The sequence below is a fragment of the Oncorhynchus gorbuscha genome, linkage group LG21 (assembly GCF_021184085.1).
Source record: "Oncorhynchus gorbuscha isolate QuinsamMale2020 ecotype Even-year linkage group LG21, OgorEven_v1.0, whole genome shotgun sequence".
In the NCBI taxonomy this organism is placed as follows: Eukaryota; Metazoa; Chordata; class Actinopteri; order Salmoniformes; family Salmonidae; genus Oncorhynchus; species Oncorhynchus gorbuscha.
The window spans coordinates 37,089,582-37,109,863 of NC_060193.1; the positions used below are offsets into that span (position 1 = coordinate 37,089,582).

General features: G+C 44.3%; 1 protein-coding gene across 7 annotated transcripts in view; it reads left to right on the forward strand.

Annotated features, from left to right (window-relative positions):
• The window catches only part of LOC124008509 (chromodomain-helicase-DNA-binding protein 6-like), a 115,471-nt gene that overhangs the window by 9,619 nt on the left and 85,570 nt on the right, over positions 1-20,282 (forward strand). For all 7 annotated transcript variants that reach the window (XR_006834108.1, XM_046319829.1, XM_046319827.1 and 4 more), the window contains one exon: positions 8,772-9,304. Coding sequence is in view for 6 of the 7 variants with exons in the window: in XM_046319829.1 (XP_046175785.1) it covers positions 8,772-9,304 (533 nt within the window). In the remaining variant the exon portion in view is untranslated. The remainder of the gene's footprint in view (positions 1-8,771; positions 9,305-20,282) is intronic.

Consider the following 20,282-nt stretch of genomic DNA (forward strand, 5'->3'; position numbering starts at 1 on the left):
TTTTTCAGAAGGGGTGCAACTCTCGCTCTCTTGAAGACGGAAGGGACGTAGCCAGCGGTCAGGGATGAGTTGATGAGCGAGGTGAGGTAAGGGAGAAGGTCTCCGGAAATGGTCTGGAGAAGAGAGGAGGGGATAGGGTCAAGCGGGCAGGTTGTTGGGCGGCCGGCCGTCACAAGACGCGAGATTTCATCTGGAGAGAGAGGGGAGAAAGAGGTCAGAGCACAGGGTAGGGCAGTGTGAGCAGAACCAGCGGTGTCGTTTGACTTAGCAAATGAGGATCGGATGTCGTCGACCTTCTTTTCAAAATGGTTGACGAAGTCATCTGCAGAGAGGGAGGAGGGGGGGGGGGGAGGGGGAGGAGGATTCAGGAGGGAGGAGAAGGTGGCAAAGAGCTTCCTAGGGTTAGAGGCAGATGCTTGGAATTTAGAGTGGTAGAAAGTGGCTTTAGCAGCAGAGAGAGGAGGAAAATGTAGAGAGGTGGGAGTGAAAGGATGCCAGGTCCGCAGGGAGGCGAGTTTTCCTCCATTTCCGCTCGGCTGCCCGGAGCCCTGTTCTGTGAGCTCGCAATGAGTCATCGAGCCACGGAGCGGGAGGGGAGGACCGAGCCGGCCTGGAGGATAGGGGACATAGAGAGTCAAAGGATGCAGAGAGGGAGGAGAGGAGGGTTGAGGAGGCAGATTCAGGAGATAGGTTGGAGAAGGTTTGAGCAGAGGGAAGAGATGATAGGATGGAAGAGGAGAGAGTAGCGGGGGAGAGAGAGCGACGGTTGGGACGGCGCGATACCATCCGAGTAGGGGCAGTGTGGGAGGTGTTGGATGAGAGCGAGAGGGAAAAGGATACAAGGTAGTGGTCGGAGACTTGGAGGGGAGTTGCAATGAGGTTAGATAAAATTGTAGACCTGCACAACGCTGGGATGGGTTACAGGACAATAGGCAAGCAGCAACTGTTGGAACGATTATTAGAAAATGGAAGATGTTCAAGATGACGGTCAATCACCTTCGGTCTGGGACTCCATGCAAGATCTCACCTCGTGGGGCATCAATGATCATGAGGAAGGTGAGGGATCAGCCCAGAACTACATGGCAGGACCTGGTCAATGACCTGAAGAGAGCTGGGACCACAGTCTCAAAGAAAACCATTCATAACACACTACACCGTCATGGATTAAAGATGGGTCGTGGCTGGGTATTCCAGCATGACAACGACCGGAAACACACAGCCAGGGCAACTAAGGAGTGGCTCCGTAAGAAGCATCTCAAGGTCCTGGAGTGGCCTAGCCAGTCTCCAGACCTAAACCCAATAGAACATCTTTGGAGGGAGCTGAAAGTCCGTATTGCCCAGCCACAGCCCCGAAAACTGAAGGATCTGGAGAAGTTCTGTATGCAGGAGTGGGCCAAAATCCCTGCTGCATTGTGTGCAAACCTGACCAAGTACTACAGGAAACGTATGATCTCTGTAATTGCAAACAAAGGTTTCTGTACCAAATATTAAGTTCTGCTTTTCTGATGTATCAAATACTTATGTCATGCAATAAAATGCTAATTAATTACTTAAAAGTCATACAATGTGATTTTCTGGATTTTTGTTTTAGATTCCGTCTCACAGTTGAAGTGTACCTATGATAAAAATTACAGACCTCTACATGCTTTGTAAGTAGGAAAATCGTTAGTGTATCAAATACCTTTTCTCCCCACTGTACATATGAGATGAGTAATGTAGGGTATGTAAACATTAGATAAAGTGGCATTGTTTTAATGTGACTAGTGACACATTACATCCTTTTTTCAATTATTAAGTGGCTAGAGTTGAGTCAGTATGTTGGCAGCAGCCTCTGTGTTAGTGATGGCTGTTTAACAGTCTGATGACCTTGAGATAAGCTGTTTTTCAGTCTCTCGGTCCCAGCTTTGATGCACCTGTACTGACCTCGCCTTCTGAATGATAGCGGGGTGAACAGGCAGTGGCTTGGGTGGTTGTTGTCCTTTTGATCTTTTTGGCCTTCCTGTGTCATTGGGTGGTGTAGGGGTCCTGGAGGGCAGGTAGTTTGCCCCCTGTGATGCGTTGTGCAGACCTCACTACCTTCTGGAGAGCCTTACGGTTGTGGGCGGAGCAGTCGCCGTACCAGGTGGTGATACAGCCCGACAGGATGCTCTCGATTGTGCATCTGTAAAAGTTTGTTTTTGGTTACAAGCCAAATTTCTTCAGCCTCCGGAGATTGAAGAGGCACTGCAGCTCCTTCTTCACCACGCTGTCTGTGTGGGTGGACCATTTCAGTTTGTTTGTGATGTTTATGCAGAGGAACATAACTTTCCACCTTCTCCACTACTGTCCCGTCGACGTGGATAGGGGGCTGCTCCCTCTGCTGTTTCGTGAAGTCCACGAGCATCTCCTATGTTTTGTTGACATTGAGTGTAAGGTGATTTTCCTGACACCACACTCCGGGGGCCCTCACCTCCTGCCTGTAGGCCGTCTCGTCGTTGTTGGTAATTGCAAACTTGATGATTGAGTTGGAGGTGTGCATAGCCATGCAGTCATGGGTGAACAGTGAGTACAGGAGAGGGCTGAGAATGCACCCTTGTGGGGCCCCAGTGTTGAGGATCAGCGGGGTGGAGATGTTGTTTCCTACCTTCACCACCTGGGGGCGGCCCGTCAGAAAGTCTTGGACCCAGTTGCACAGGGCGGGGCCGAGACCCAGGGTCTGGAGCTTAATGACGAGGTTTGTGGGTACTATGGTGTTAAATGCTGATCTATAGTCGATGAACAGCATTCTTACATAGGTTTTCCTCTTGTCTAGATGGGTTAGGGCAGTGTGATTGCGATTGCGTCGTCTGTGGACCTATTGGGGCGGTAAGCAAATTGGAGTGGGTCTAGGGTGTCAGGTAGGGTGGAGGTGATATGGTGCTTGACTAGTCTCTCAAAGCAGCTCATGATGACGGAAGTGAGGGCTACGGGGCATTAGTCTTTTAGCTCAGGTACCTTAGCTTTCTTGGGAACAGGAACAATGGTGGCCCTCTTGAAGCATGTGGGAACAGCATACTGGGATATGTCCGTAAACATATATAACGTTCCAACCTCGTTTTAGCATGATCTATTAGATCATTTCTATTCATTTGCTTCACTGTCAATGACATACTTTTTATTTTGAAGGCAAACTGCAAAGTCTGCTATTGTGGCTAATCCTTGTGGCTTGCTTCCCATAGATGGGTCCTCCCACCATTAATCAAAGAAGAACTGTCTTATAATTTAGGGTTATTTTAGATGACACCTAGCTGTATAGGTAGCTAGCTAATGGTCGTTTTGCTATGATTTTGGGGAAGAACGTTGTTTGCATCCATGAGCTAGCACTGTTGGTGCATGAGACAACTTTACCAGCATCATAGCATATGTATTGCTAAAATAATTGTGACATATGAAATACGAGTGACAGTCTAATCAATGTGTAATAACTATGTAAATGAATGAACGTGTAAAATTGTGACGTGCATTCATATTCAGGTCCTGATTGGTCAACAAGCTTATTTGACATGTCTCCATAGAAATCCTAGTTGAGAATGAAACGACTGAACAACGAAACAAGTGAAAGAAATAGGTTTTGACTGTTTTACTGGTAATGGGGACATGCATAGATACAAACCAAAAAGTTATTTTGTTGGTGTGTGTGTAACCTTAATTTAGCAAGTCAATTAAGAACAAATTCTTATTCACGTTAACCGCCTACACGCAGACACTGGACCAGTTGTGCGCCGCCCTATGGGACTGACGTGATACAGCCTGGATTTGAACCATGGACTGTAGTAACGCCTCTTGTACTGAGATGCAGTTCCTTAGATCCCTGTGTGTGTGTGTAACTATTTAACTGTACTAAAATGCTTTAAATGTCGGTATCGTTTTTATTTTTTGCAAGAAAAATATCGTTATCGGCCAAAAATGTAATTGGTGCTTCACTACCTGAATCGAAATATATCCAAAAACTGTCAGTAAGTGACTACAGCCAAGTTTAAGTGCAAAAATCATGTCAAGTTGTATCCCTTTTTTAAGACACCTAATCTTTACCTCAGGGGGCCAAAAGCGGTCCCCTAAATGGACAAATTACCTCCCTCAGAAGTGTATCAGATGCATTGGTATTGTTAGCCTGTGTATGAACCATACAGGCAACACTCAAGCTTTGTGTACATGGAACAACTGCAGTTTCAACTGTTTCACTTGTCCATCTCACTTAGTCTCTTTTGTTTCTCATTTATTTCTTGCTCAGAAACTGCCTCAACCCATGCCCACCACTTTATGCCCTCCCCTTTCACATGGGAAGAAAAATGTTGCTCTCCCATGAGCTTGCATTCATTCTGGCACTCCTCTCTGGATTTCCCTGCCCAAACCACCCTGCAGCCCCATGCTTCTCCTGAGAGGTTACATTTGAATGATGCCCAGTCCTCAAGCGTCCTATGGCAGCAGCCTTACAATTTCTGCTGGATAGGTGTCAGTGTTTTTAGGGAGAAGGCACAGGGAAGCATTGACTTGACTGCATCTGTGGTGTTCAGCAGCTCGGAAGACTGTATTGATTCATAGGGAATTTGATTGCAGGCAGCTTGTTTGTGGTTGACCGAGTTGGCTGGCAAGCGTGTACACTGCAGCACGTCACTGGGCGCCGTGCGTGCAGTCGCAAATGAAGGTGCATGGGAAATGTAGAGCCATGAAGCCTCAGGACAATGTGCCAGCAGCTCTGTGGTTCTGGAGATGGGAACCTGGATGAGGGTTACACTGTGGACTACTACACTAGGATTTGACAGGGATCGTGACAGACATAAGGCATGAAAGGAGTTGGTATGGAGCAAGGTGAGAAGGAATGTTCCTGTGATTTTGGAGTAAGACATGTCCATGGCTTTTCTGTCTTATTCAATCTTTGCGCTACTAGTTTGTCTGTTTGCAGCCTTGTCCTGTCCATTGTTTGCAAGTTGGTGAACGTTGTATGAGTGTTAGGTCGGTTCACTTGGAGAGGTGTCATTTACATCATGATCTGTTTTTATGTTCTCTTCATGTAAAAAAATAAGCATTCTTTCTATAGGCAAGATGAATGCTGAACTTGTTTTCAATGTCACAAAACTCATTAAGAGCTCTATTTTTGAGAGACTGACTATCATATTTTGTGGTTGACTTTCTCCCTTTTGATTGTTCAGCCTGAAGACTGGGGAAAGCAGCTGTTAACCAAAGCAGGGTGGCAGGCTATAGGTAGCATCTGTCTAAGTGCAAAATGGATGAAATGTCAAATAGTCCTGTCAGCTGGCAACAAAAGGGTTACCATAGAGACGGCATGTTTACGTTGCTGCTTGATACAGAGCCTGTTTCCAGGGCGACGGCCCTGATTCCCGGCACTGGGAGTCTGATTCATTGACATTATTATCCTCCTGTGCATGAGTTGTCCCATATGCCCCTCCACATGTCCTCAACCTTGGTTTATAAATAACATGTTGCTCAAAATGGGACTGCACCAATATAGCCCTTATCACATGAAGTGTGCCATATCTGCTTTTACACAAACTTCTCTACTGGGATGTGATATGCTGCTAATTCTCATGAATACAATTAGTGTTGCTATATTAAATCAATGATTTTTCTCAAACAATAGGTGTTTTTAAAAAAAAATATTTAAAAAATAATGCTTTCTGGGACTAATTTTGTATTTGTTACTGTGTACATCTTAGCATTACTCTTGATTATAGTTACATAAAGTGCTTAACATTTTGTAGCACACTATGAACACAAAAGCATAGAGGAACAGATTGGGTCAGACTAAGACATCCTGGTGATGAATGCCGAGCTTTTCTGTGTATGACCTTCACTAACTGGCTTGATTTAGCTCTTGTTCATACTTGTGTAAAAATGTCATGGCTCAAATAATGTTCCACCCATCAGAATTTAAATATTAATCTGGGCCACCCCAAAAAACTGGGGACATCGGGTACCCCAAACCTTTACCACAATTACATACCTTGACAGTTTTCAACAAACCTGGTCCTTGTCACGGACTATAAGTATCTGCGAGCACAAGTTCTACTACTACACATGAATTCATGCCGGTCAATTTGATAATCGAGACATTCAAATTATTAGCTGACAAACTCATTACAGTATAATTACAGTATAGTTGCCAATTGAGTTTAGCCAGCATTCCCTCAATATCAAGTCTATAGTCCAGTGGTTCCCAAACTTTTTATAGTCCCATACCCCTTCAAACATTTAACCTCCAGCTGCGTACCACCTCAAGCACCAGGGTCAGCGCACACTCAAAGTTGTTTTTGCTATTGTAAGCCTGCCACAGACACTATACAATACATTTCTTAAACATAAGAATTGTGTGAGTTTGTCACAACAGGGCACAAATAAGACCAGGGCGCAAATAATAATCACAAATTTTACTCTTTATTAGCCATCTTAAATATAAAACTTTATTTGTTCATTGAAAATTGTGAATAACTCACCACAAAGAAGGGTGTGCTTGAAAGGATGTACATAACTCTGCAATCTTGTATTGGAGAGAGTCTTGGATTTAAATCATTTCCCACACAGTCTGTGCCTGTATTTAGTTTTCATGCTAGTGAGGGCCGAGAATCCACTCTCACATAGGTATGTGGTTGCAAAGGGCATCAGTGTCTTAACAGCGCGATTTGCCAAGGCAAGAAACTGAGCGCAGCCCAATCCAGAAATCTCGCAGTGTCTTCTGATATATAAATAACATTTTCCCAGAACCGCTTATTGCCATTTCGATGAGGCTCTCTTGTTCAGATATCGATAAGTGGATTGGAGGCAGGGCATGAAAAGGATAACGATTCCCGTTGTTTGTGTCATCCGTTTTGGAAAGTAACTGCGTAATTCACCACCACAACTCACTCGGGTGCTTCGCTTTATCACATTGTCCGTAAGCTAGAGTTAATTTGCAAACACAAAAAATCATACAATGATGGAAAGACCTGTGTGTTGTCCTTGTTAATGCAGACAGAAGAGCTCCAACTTAATCAATTTTGTCCTGCACATTGAATGTAGTTGTGGAGAGTCCCTGTAATCCTAGATTCATTGATTTAATATGGGTAAAAAGTATAGAAAATGTCCTGAACTTTCATATTGCTCAGATATAGGACTGAGACTTCCTTATGATACATCTTTATAAAAAAAAACTATTTTTCCATGAATGAATCAGTTTATTCAATGCATTTCTATGGGCTAATAGCAGTAAGGACAAATTCAATGTTTCATCAAATATATATATATTTTTTTAACCTAAAAGGGGTCTTAAAATTCTAAATCAAAAAGCTAAATGATCCTTTGTATGACTCTTAAACAATTCCATATGTTAGCTTAGTAGAACCCCCAGCCCTTTTTCTACTTTACTCATGGATACCATTTTTACGTCTGCATGTGGTTTGAAGTGCAATTGCTTACTGCCGTTAGCGCAATGACTGGAAGTCTATGGGAACAGCTAGCAAGTCTATTGGAACAGCTACATGAAAGAATAATGCAGTTTGTAAGTCGCTCTGGATAAGAGCGTCTGCTAAATGACTTAAATGTAAATGTAAATGCAGTAGACCAATAAGACACTTTCAAATGTCTCTGCCAACTTGTTTTCAGCTTAGAGATCTCTCATTTTGCACTGATTTGATGCAACATGCTCCACAGTGTGGATCGGGAATTACTATTCCATTGTAACTATTGGGCTGGTCCCCTCCCCCGCTCTGCATCTTAGGCCACTCCCAGATAGTCCTGGCAAAATGCTTGCTTGAGAAATTGGAGGGGCGGGAAATTGTTTTTTGGTACTTTGTTTTTACCATTTGGCTCTATTTATTTGTATTTATTGTTACCCAGAAATTATTTATGGATTTCAACACAGCTGTACGGGGCCTTTTATTTCATATTTCTTCACTCTAATCTTCATTCATACCCAGTTTGCAATGCCATGCTAATAAAATTGTTTTCACAGACTTTCATCCTCCACCTAACTGCGTCTTTTTTTTAAACCAAACTGCACTCACTTGATTACAAAATATATCCGATGGAGACTTTCCGTTCAAATGATGCATTCTCACCTAAATCTATAATTTTGTGGTCACTGTTGGGAGAGGTCTATACCTATTGCACTGCTCTCATCAGGTGTAGAGAGCGTACACTTGTCCAAAGGTTCTGGGGTCCTATGAACATGCGTTGGCTTATTAGTATTGTGCACAACTTTGCTGTATCGGTAAACCAGCACATGCCCTCTGACTGCTTGCATTTCAAGGAGTAGTTTGTAAGTCGCTCTGGATAAGAGCGTCTGCTAAATGACTTAAATGTAAATGTAAATGCGTCATGGGGAAGTTTTCTTGTGGAGTTTGTTTATCCATAGAATTGAACTGCATTATGACAGCCCAGATGTGCGTTTTGAGGAAGGGATCGAGGAACATGGAGACCCTTAATGGAATTCTGAGCATGCCGTTAAATATCGGGGGATTTGCAGACTTTGGGTTTACCCTCTAATTTAACACGGAAAGATTTGTCACTATATTAGGGTTTTAATATGTGGAGAATTTGATTGAGACTTTACTCAAAGAAAGCCCAAGTTTTGTTGATTTTTGTTGCCATTGTGTAATGTGATTCTGAACATTGGCAAACATTGTTTACATTTTCAGATGTACGCCCTGTGACGACCATTCACTCTCATTATGACTGCAAGATAGAGGCATGACCTGCATTTTTTTCCCTAGCCCTTTATCTTTCTGTATCTTCATTGCACCATTCTTGTTCTTTTCCAGATGTCCACCACCCCCTTACAAAAGTACACTCCAGCTACAGCAGCCTCTAATGCAACTGCCCAAAATGCACAAACTCCATTTCCCAGGGGTACCTTGGGCTCTAAGGACCAGATCAGGGACCTTGGTGGTGGTCAGACCAATCACTGCATGGCCAACTCCAAGCACCCCAGGATGGGCGAGGCGAGCTCGGTCAGCCCCTGCGCCCCCTCGTCACCCCTCAACAGCGAGGAGGACGATGGAGGGGGCGGGCGGTGGGCGAAGAAGAAGAAGAAACAAAAGAAAAAAGACAAGTGCTGCCAGGCACTGCCAGGCTCGCCCCACAAGGGCTTGGAGAGAGACATGAAACCAAATAAAAAGAGGGAGCAGAAAGAAGGGAAGGAGCTGCTGCTGCGCAATTTCAAGGAGCCCAGGAAGGTGAAGGCACCAAAAGAGGTGAAGAGAGGGAGAAAACCCAAGGTGCAGGCCCTGCCCCATCCTCCTTCAGAATGCAAGAGCGCCCCCTCTCCTCCCAGACAGAGGGGCCGCAAACCCAGGTGAGGGGCTTTTGATCACTAGTATAATATAATATAATAATATATGCCATTTAGCAGACGCTTTTATCCAAAGCGACTTACAGTCATGTGTGCATACATTCTACGTATGGGTGGTCCCGGGGATCAAACCCACTACCCTGGCGTTACAAGCGCCATGCTCTACCAACTGAGCTACAGAAGGACCACAGTGCATTCACTGTGATTTTCCAATGGTGTGTCGCAACCAGGTTCTCTTGGGTGGTTAGCCGGTAAAATCTTGGTTGTATTTAGAGACATGGTTGTGTTTGTCTAGTGCGGAATAATCCTATTAAAATAATTTAGGTGGGTTACAAGAAGTCAGAACCCCTGCTGTTACTCTGCTTTAACTCTAACTCCTAACAAAGTTGATTTGACTGTTTAATGGCTCCCCGCTTCACATTTCTCCCCAACATTTCTAATAAAAAATACATAATCGATGATTCATATGAAACTATTTTTGACAAAATTGCTGATTTCATTGTAGTAGTTGGAATTTGGTTCAATCATGATGAATAGAATCATGCGGCTCAAAAAAATCATTTGTAAATCTCAAATTTAATTTAGATTTTTTTCTGTACCTTTTGGATTATGTAGCTGCAAAACTTGTTTTGTAGATATCAAGTTGATTTGGGTATTGAATTTGTGGGACATTGCAACTCCATATGACTAAAACTAGGAACAGTACATTTCCTGAAGAAAATGTGTATGCTTGCTTAATCTGTCTAAAAATATTTTTATTTAACTAGGCAAGTCAGTTAAGAACAAATTCTTATTTACAATGGCGGCCAAACCCGGACGACGCTGGGCCAATTGTGCGCCGCCCTATGGGACTCCCAATCACGGCCGGATGTGATGCAGTCTGGATTCGAACCAGGTACTGCAGTGACTCCTCTTGCACTGAGATGCAGTGTCTTAGACCAGTGTGCCACTTTACCAACAAAACAGATGCGTGCGCAACTTTGAGGGAAAAACAGACTGTTTGTAGTTTACATGTCAACAATGTTTATTAAAAACATATACATTTTATACAATGAGCACTTGTTGTCTCTCAAATACATTGTTTGTTAACTAGCTAGCGAATTTGAGCCATATTAGCATTGACATGAAATCTGCCAAAACACAAGACATGGTATCAAGAACAAGATGAAACTATCTTAAATTAGTAATTTACGATTCCTCACATGGCAGTTTCTTGTCATTGTTGGCAACTATCGGGCTATCCAGAATCACAACTCATGTACTTCTGCCCCAGTGACACGTGCATATCGTTTCCGTGATGTTGTCAGCTAACTCCTCTATAGTAGTGGGAGATGTTAACCCTTTGACATGTACGAGTACACAGGTGTGATGATTTTACAGTGGTCCCTACTGCGTATGCTCAAACCGGTCTGATTAGAATGTCTAGTTATGATCGACGCAACAGTCAGTTGTACGCAGTTTATTTTTGGATGCAGATGTTAAGACTTTCACCGAAGTAGCAGCAGTATAATGCCATTCTAAATCCAAATCGGAAACTGTAGGCTACGTTAGTCCTGACAGAAACCATAATATGAATTGGATAATAGCAATTACTATAGGAAACCAAAATATAAATGCAACATGCAACTATTTCAACAATTTTCATATAAGGAAATCAGTCAATTAAAATTCATTAGGCCCTAATCCATGGATTTCACATGACTGGGCAGGGGCACAGCCATGGGGAGCCAGGCCCAGCCAGACAGAATGATTTTTATTTCCCCGCAGAAGGGCTTACAGACAAATACTCCTCCATTTCATCAGCTGCACCAGTGGCTGGTCTCAGATGATCCCGCAAGTGAAGAAGCCAGGTGTGGATGTCCTGGGCTGGAGTGGTTACACTGGGTCTCCGGTTCTGAGACCGGTTGGACGTACTGCCAAATTATCTAAAATGACTTGTGGCTGCTTATGAACACAATCTTCTGGCAACAGCTCTGGTGGATATTCATACAGTCAGCATGCCAATTGCACGCTCCTTCAACTTGAGACATGTGGCATTGTGTTGTGACAACTGCACATTTAAGAGTGGCCTTTTTAGTGCCCCCAGCACTCTGTGCACCTCTAATGATCATGCTGTTTAATCAGCTTCTTGATATGCCTCACCTGTCAGGTGATTGGATTATCTTGGCAAAGGAGAAATACTCACTAACCGGGATGTGAAAAATGTGTAGATGGCGCCGACAGAGGGCTGCCTCGCTTCTAGTTCTTAGGAAACTTTGCAGTATTTTGTTTTTGTATGTGTTTCCTACATTGTTAGCCCAGAAAATTGTACAGTGGTTCCTCCTTTAAAAGTTGCGAGCTTACACCGCAGGACTTAGAGGTGGGGCGGCAGGTAGCCGAGTGGTTGGAGCGTTGGGCTAGTAACCGAAAGGTTGCAAGATCGAATCCCTGAGCTGACAAGGTAAAAATCTGTCGTTCTGCCCCTGAACAGGGCATCATTGAAAATAAGAATTTGTTCTTAACTGACTTGCCTAGTTAAATAAAGGTAAAATAAAAATAAATACCCAGCTTCATTGCTCCAGACAAGGGGTGGAGTTGGGTTGGAGTACTCATTATGCATTTTGGTCCCAAGATTGTTATATGACCAATCATATTGAGTGCTTCCCATTTACATTACATTTAAGTCATTTAGCAGACGCTCTTATCCAGAGCGACTTACAAATTGGTGCATTCACCTTATGACATCCAGTGGAACAACCACTTTACAATAGTGCATCTAAATATTTTAAGGGGGGGGTGAGAAGGATTACTTTATCCTATCCTAGGTATTCCTTAAAGAGGTGGGGTTTCAGGTGTCTCCGGAAGGTGGTGATTGACTCCGCTGTCCTGGCGTCGTGAGGGAGTTTGTTCCACCATTGGGGAGCCAGAGCAGCGAACAGTTTTGACTGAGCTGAGCGGGAACTGTACTTCCTCAGTGGTAGGGAGGCGAGCAGGCCAGAGGTGGATGAACGCAGTGCCCTTATTTGGGTGTAGGGCCTGATCAGAGCCTGGAGGTACTGAGGTGCCGTTCCCCTCACAGCTCCGTAGGCAAGCACCATGGTCTTGTAGCGGATGCGAGCTTCAACTGGAAGCCAGTGGAGAGAGCGGAGGAGCGGGGTGACGTGAGAGAACTTGGGAAGGTTGAACACTAGACGGGCTGCGGCGTTCTGGATGAGTTGTAGGGGTTTAATGGCACAGGCAGGGAGCCCAGCCAACAGCGAGTTGCAGTAATCCAGACGGGAGATGACAAGTGCCTGGATTAGGACCTGCGCCGCTTCCTGTGTGAGGCAGGGTCGTACTCTGCGGATGTTGTAGAGCATGAACCTACAGGAACGGGCCACCGCCTTGATGTTAGTTGAGAACGACAGTTTGTTGTCCAGGATCACGCCAAGGTTCTTAGCGCTCTGGGAGGAGGACACAATGGAGTTGTCAACCGTGATGGCGAGATCATGGAACGGGCAGTCCTTCCCCGGGAGGAAGAGCAGCTCCGTCTTGCCGAAGTTCAGCTTGAGGTGGTGATCCGTCATCCACACTGATATGTCTGCCAGACATGCAGAGATGCGATTCGCCACCTGGTCATCAGAAGGGGGAAAGGAGAAGATTAATTGTGTGTCGTCTGCATAGCAATGATAGGAGAGACCATGTGAGGTTATGACAGAGCCAAGTGACTTGGTGTATAGCGAGAATAGGAGAGGGCCTAGAACAGAGCCCTGGGGGACACCAGTGGTGAGAGCGCGTGGTGAGGAGACAGATTCTCGCCACGCCACCTGGTAGGAGCGACCTGTCAGGTAGGACGCAATCCAAGCGTGGGCCGCGCCGGAGATGCCCAACTCGGAGAGGGTGGAGAGGAGGATCTGATGGTTCACAGTATCGAAGGCAGCCGATAGGTCTAGAAGGATGAGAGCAGAGGAGAGAGAGTTAGCTTTAGCGGTGCGGAGCGCCTCCGTGATACAGAGAAGAGCAGTCTCAGTTGAATGACTAGTCTTGAAACCTGACTGATTTGGATCAAGAAGGTCATTCTGAGAGAGATAGCGGGAGAGCTGACCAAGGACGGCACGTTCAAGAGTTTTGGAGAGAAAAGAAAGAAGGGATACTGGTCTGTAGTTGTTGACATCGGAGGGATCGAGTGTAGGTTTTTTCAGAAGGGGTGCAACTCTCGCTCTCTTGAAGACGGAAGGGACGTAGCCAGCGGTCAGGGATAAGTTGATGAGCGAGGTGAGGTAAGGGAGAAGGTCTCCGGAAATGGTCTGGAGAAGAGAGGAGGGGATAGGGTCGAGCGGGCAGGTTGTTGGGCGGCCGGCCGTCACAAGACGCGAGATTTCATCTGGAGAGAGAGGGGAGAAAGAGGTCAGAGCACAGGGTAGGGCAGTGTGAGCAGAACCAGCGATGTTGTTTGACTTAGCAAACGAGGATCGGATGTCGTCGATCTTCTTTTCAAAATGGTTGACGAAGTCATCTGCAGAGAGGGAGGAGGGGGGAGGGGGAGGAGGATTCAGGAGGGAGGAGAATGTGGCAAAGAGCTTCCTAGGGTTAGAGGCAGATGCTTGGAATTTAGAGTGGTAGAAAGTGGCTTTAGCAGCAGAGACAGAGGAGGAAAATGTAGAGAGGAGGGAGTGAAAGGATGCCAGGTCCGCAGGGAGGCGAGTTTTCCTCCATTTCCGCTCGGCCTTCCGGAGCCCTGTTCTGTGAGCTCGCATTGAGTCGTCAAGCCACGGAGCGGGAGGGGAGGACCGAGCCGGCCTGGAAGATAGGGGACATAGAGAGTCAAAGGATGCAGAAAGGGAGGAGAGGAGGGTTGAGGAGGCAGAATCAGGAGATAGGTTGGAGAAGGTTTGAGCAGAGGGAAGAGATGATAGGATGGAAGAGGAGAGAGTAGCGGGGGAGAGAGAGCGAAGGTTGGGACGGCGCGATACCATCCGAGTAGGGGCAGTGTGGGAAGTGTTGGATGAGAGCGAGAGGGAAAAGGATACAAGGTAGTGGTCGGAGACTTGGAGGGGAGTTGCAATGAGGTTAGTGGAAGAACAGCATCTAGTAAAGATGAGGTCGAGCGTATTGCCTGCCTTGTGAGTAGGGGGAAGGTGAGAGGGTGAGGTCAAAAGAGGAGAGGAGTGGAAAGAAGGAGGCAGAGAGGAATGAGTCAAAGGTAGACGTGGGGAGGTTAAAGTCGCCCAGAACTGTGAGAGGTGAGCCGTCCTCAGGAAAGGAGCTTATCAAGGCATCAAGCTCATTGATGAACTCTCCGAGGGGACCTGGAGGGCGATAAATGATAAGGATGTTAAGCTTGAAAGGGCTGGTAACTGTGACAGCATGAAATTCAAAGGAGGCGATAGACAGATGGGTAAGGGGAGAAAGAGAGAATGACCACATGGGAGAGATAAGGATCCCTATGCCACCACCCCGCTGACCAGAAGCTCTCGGGGTGTGCGAGAACACGTGGGCGGACGAAGAGAGAGCAGTAGCAGTGTTATCTGTGGTGATCCATGTTTCTGTCAGTGCCAAGAAGTCGAGGGACTGGAGGGAGGCATAGGCTGAGATGAACTCTGCCTTGTTGGCTGCAGATCGGCAGTTCCAGAGGCTACCGGAGACCTGGAACTCCACGTGGGTCGTGCGCGCTGGGACCACCAGATTAGGGTGGCAGCGGCCACGCGGTGTGGAGCGTTTGTATGGTCTGTGCAGAGAGGAGAGAACAGGGATAGACAGACACATAGTTGACAGGCTACAGAAGAGGCTACGCTAATGCAAGGAGATTGGAATGACAAGTGGACTACACGTCTCGAATGTTCAGAAAGTTAAGCTTACGTAGCAAGAATCTTATTGACTAAAATTATTAAAAATGATACAGTACTGCTGAAGTAGGCTAGCTGGCAGTGGCTGCGTTGTTGACTTTGTAGGCTAGCTGACAGTGGCTGCGTTGTTGACACTACACTAATCAAGTTGTTCCGTTGAGTGTAGTAGTTTCTACAGTGCTGCTATTCGGGGCTAGCTGGCTAGCTAGCAGTGTTGATTACGTTACGTTGCGTTAAAAGAACGACAATAGCTGGCTAGCTAACCTAGAAAATCGCTCTAGACTACACAATTATCTTTGATACACAGACGGCTATGTAGCTAGCTATGTAGCTAGCTACGATCAAACAAATCAAACCGTTGTGCTGTAATGAAATGAAATGAAAAATGTGATACTACCTGTGGAGCGAAGCGGAATGCGACCGGGTTGTTGAGTGCGGAAGTTCTATTCAGTAGACGTTGGCTAGCTGTTGGCTAGCTAGCAGTGTCTCCTACGTTAAGGACGACAAATAGCTGGCTAGCTAACCTCGGTAAATTAAGATAATCACTCTAAGACTACACGCTCTAAACTACACAATTATCTTGGATACGAAGACAGCAAAGACAACTATGTAGCTAGCTAACACTACACTAATCAAGTCGTTCAGTTGAGTGTAATAGTTTCTACAGTGCTGCTATTCGGTAGACGGTGGACGTTTGCTAGCTGGCTAGCTGCTGGGCAGATAGCAGTGTAGACTACGTTAGGACGACGAAATACGAAGTTGCAATAGAAGTGCTGACTGTTTCACTTTGTTGTCCTCTTTCTTTTCCTTTTTCTTCTGTCCTTCTTTTGTCCTTATTTTGTCTTCCTTTCTTCTGTTAACTAGATATTTTTTGTTGTTATTCTTTGTAAGCTAACTAGCTTCTTCCAGGAGAGTCCCTAGCAACTGCTTAGCAACAAGTAAACAATTCTGCTAGCAATTCACCTAGCTAAGATAACTGTACAATTTTATGAAAAAAAATAGTTAATTTTTCAAAAGCCTGTCTTGTTTAGTTTGTTCCTTGTTTTGTCTTCTATTGAGTCTTGCAGTTTTCTCTTGATTTTTTCGATGTACTTCACTCTAAAAAAACATTTAAATCTCAATAAATACAGATAAATAAAATAAATACTTCCCATGACGTTCTTCAGCAAAGATGGCTGACAAAACATTATGGGGGAAGCAAATGTTCAGCTGGGCCTGCTCTTTATCCTTTCACCCTCCTCCAAAAAATACAGGTGTTTGCCATTATCAACAGCGGCACTGAGGCTAAAACAATATCCTACATAGTGTGGGATAACCGCACCTAAAAAGGCTGGAGACTCATAACTAATCAAAGAGCATGTATATGTCCTGACCAAAAGATGAGTCAGTGGTAGGGTTCACTTGTTGTTGCAGCACAGCAGATTCTCAGTAGACAAGGGGCATGGGATGTCAGATTCCAGATTTTCCTCCTGATAAAGCAGGTCCTCCACCTGCTGAATCTGGAATGTTCAGAATAAACAAATGTGTATTAGTGACGATACATTTGGCAGCGACAGTTGATTGATAGTCCTGTGAAAATGGCTGAGTTTTTTGTGGTGTAAATCTTTAAATTGGCAGCTGACATCTTAAGGTTTTTAAAATTTAATAATTAAGACAGGTTCCATGTACAACAAGATAGGAAGAGAGAAAAAGAACACCGAACAATTGAGTTACCTCTGGTTATGGACACTATTGCTCCTATTGTTCCTCGGACAGTGAACATACATCTGGCAATATCTACATTTTTGACCCCTTGATCAGCTCACACTCAAAGTAAATAAAGAGCTAATTTTTGTAGATATTAAAACAATAACAGAGATATGACCGTTCAATCTAAAGCAGCAGATGTAATTTTCAGCATATGTCAATACAGCACAGAAAGTTTAACAGCAGACTGGTATTGTGGTTGTTTATTGTGTGATGGGAAATATGCAATATGCATACAAAATAATATACAGTGGGAGCAGGTACAGAGTATTTTTGCTCAGCAATGCAACACAGCTGGATCATTCTGGCAATGATACCTGCACCATATATACGCAGCAAAGACTCCCTAACACTTCGCCATTTTACACGATGGCCTATTGCTTGGAGACTTCCTTTGACCATTCTAAAGCCCAGATGGGACTTCCTTGCCTTAATGGCCCCGACTTTCTGGTCTAACTCTTCATCTGACACATCAGAATAGCATTCTCTGGCAGACATATTATATTCTTTTATCCTTCTGTAAGAAAATATCGACTTTGAAACAAATAGGACATGGCCTGCTTATGAGTTGCTGTGAAAGGTTAGATGAATTCAACTGAAAATGGTGAGCACAGGCATTCGTAGCTAAATGTTTTTGGTTAGCTTGAGAATAATAATTGCATGATTTATCATTCTACAGTATGTATGTGTAATATAGTAGAATGTTATGAACCGACACTGAATCGTAGGAGCTAACTACTATCTCCTAAAGCGCCTTACGGCCAGATGACGAGCAGTTGCCATACCAGGCGGTGATGCAACCAGGCTCTCTGGTGCAGCTGTAGAACTTTTTGATGATCTGGGGAACCATGCCAAATCTAGGAGCTAACTACTAGCTATGTAGAAGTTGGATGGAAGAATGTCCAGTGCTGCTTACCTGAGATGCCATCATCACGCAGTCCTTTGTAAGTGTCTGCTATGACTTCCTTTGTGTCGGAAAGAAAGGCCGAACAGTATTGTTTGTAGCCAAACTGACACTCCAAAAATTGCCAAAATGGAGGGTGGTTAATAGTGAAATTAAATTGAGTTTTGTTTTCAAATACTTTTTTTTTTCAATATTTTTGTGGTATTAAAATGCATAAAGTTTTGCGCTCTATTACAAATGATTAGATTGCAACATTGTTTTACATTTTTTAATTACTCCTATTTTGTTTGTTTTCAGAACAATTATTTTTGTTTGAAAATAAAGTTTTAGTCTCTACAAATATACATCAATTTGTTGCAAGTTGGGGAGGGGGGCTAATAGCTGAACAAGTTAGTCATCTTTACTAAAGAATAGTCTAATAGCCGAGCTAGGTGTGAAAAACCCCTGTCCTATCACAGACCAGATTTGCCCTAATGACCAAGGAGGAGTGAGAGCACTGATGATGCTTTTGGGTCCCATTGCACTACTGTGTCTCTAACTGACAATGAATGGGCAATATAAAGCAAATAATAAACTGATAATTGTGCACGACTTCGAACCCTAAACCTTCTTGCCCGAAGTCCAGAGCAATATTGACTGTGCACCAAAATTGGGCTCAAGCTGCAGTTGATAGCACACCTCCTCACGGTAGCTTGCTACTCAATCAAATTTCTATTCAAATAAGTTACCTTACATTTCATGGTTTGTTAGCTACGCTGTCCTTACGAACCACATAGCTAACATACCGGTACATACTGCTGCAATATGCTGTCTACCTAACGTTAGTAGTTAATACATCAAACTTGCCAGTATTTGAACTATAGGCTATCTAACTACCCAATGTTTATTGACTCGGTTATTCCCGTCATTCTTAGCTTAGCTAAGTGGTATGTATAGTTGTTGTGCGTTCTCAATGAACATTCAGGTGCTTTTGTAAAGTCGCTCTGGCTATCTACTCTGATTTTAGAGCACTCTCGTCTGAGTGTACCAGAGCGCATAATAATGAATTTACGATCGCTCAACACACATTGAATATGGCCGGTGTCAGTAAATGTCATCAAAAAAGCGTAATTAAATTGTTTCCAGCAGCACAGTTAGTCACCAACGCTCTGGTTAACACAACTGCCTAACCAGCTCTGCTAGAACGAGTAAAATGGTCGGTGGTCTCATTTGTGTCTGGAAGTAGCTAGCCAACGTGAGCTTGGGTGCTTGACTGCCATTGTATTTATTTACTGCCATTATTTATTTACAAAATATTTACGAAATACCTAAATCACACAGAATTACATATACACAGAATGCAAACGTCCCTGTAGGACCCTGGTGGACGGAGCCGACATGACGGTTGGTTACACAAAGGGGGTTGGGCTTGAGTGAAAGAGCGGGAAGACTATCAAAATACAGTATCTTATGTATTCTAAATTACCGCCCATTTGAAAAGGAGAATGCAATAAATATTTACTCTGAGCTGCGCTTCGGTAGGTTGGTCGTAGATGCTGGCCGTGTTGCCCAACAGAGATCTTCCTTGTCCCTTTTAAGTACCAACGTATATTCTCCGCTGGTTGGATTACCGAAGTATGGTTCCTTTCCCCCCACTGTTTGATGTTCCCAGACTTTCTATGTTTAACAAAGGCTATTCAAGAGTCCTTCAGTAGAGTCAAGAGAGAGAGGGAAGGGAGAAAGGTATTTATGGGGGGGTCATAAACCTTACCCACGGGCCAACGTCATGACCGTGTAATTGTGATAACATACAGGAACTAAAGGAACTTCATTCGACTTAATTAAAACTGGAAACCATACATCCCGAGGCTGCATTTATTGTAACTGGTGATTTTAACAAAGCAAATTTGAGGAAAAGACTGCCTAAATTCTATCAGCATATCGACTGTAGTACTTGCACTGCTAAAACACTAGACCTCTGTTACTCCAACTTCCGGGATGCATACAAGGCCCTCGCCCACACTCCTTTTGGCAAATCTGACCATGACACTCTTTTGCTCCTCCCTTCCAATAGGCAGAAACTCAAACAGGAAGTATACATGCTAAGGATTATTCAAATGCTGGTCTTACCAATCGGAATCCAAGCTTCAAGATTGTTTTGAGTACTCGGATTGGGATATGTTCCTGGAAACTTCAGAGAATAATATTCACTAAAATGGCAACGGAGTTCACCAGGAAGTGTATAAGAGATGTTATACCCACTGTGACTATTACAACCTACCCTAACCAGAAACCTTAGATAGATGGCAGCATTTGCACAACAAAGTGCGAACCACTGCATTTAAAAATGGTAAGGTGATTTGGGAATATGGACGAATTACAGAGTAGGAATTCCCTCCAAAGTAATCAAACAGGCAAAAATGTCAGTATAGAGACATTAGAGTCGCAATTCAATGGCTCAGACACGGGACGTATGTGGCAGGCTCTACACACGATCACTGACTACAAAAGGAAAACCAGCAGTGTCGCTGGACACTGACTTCTTGCT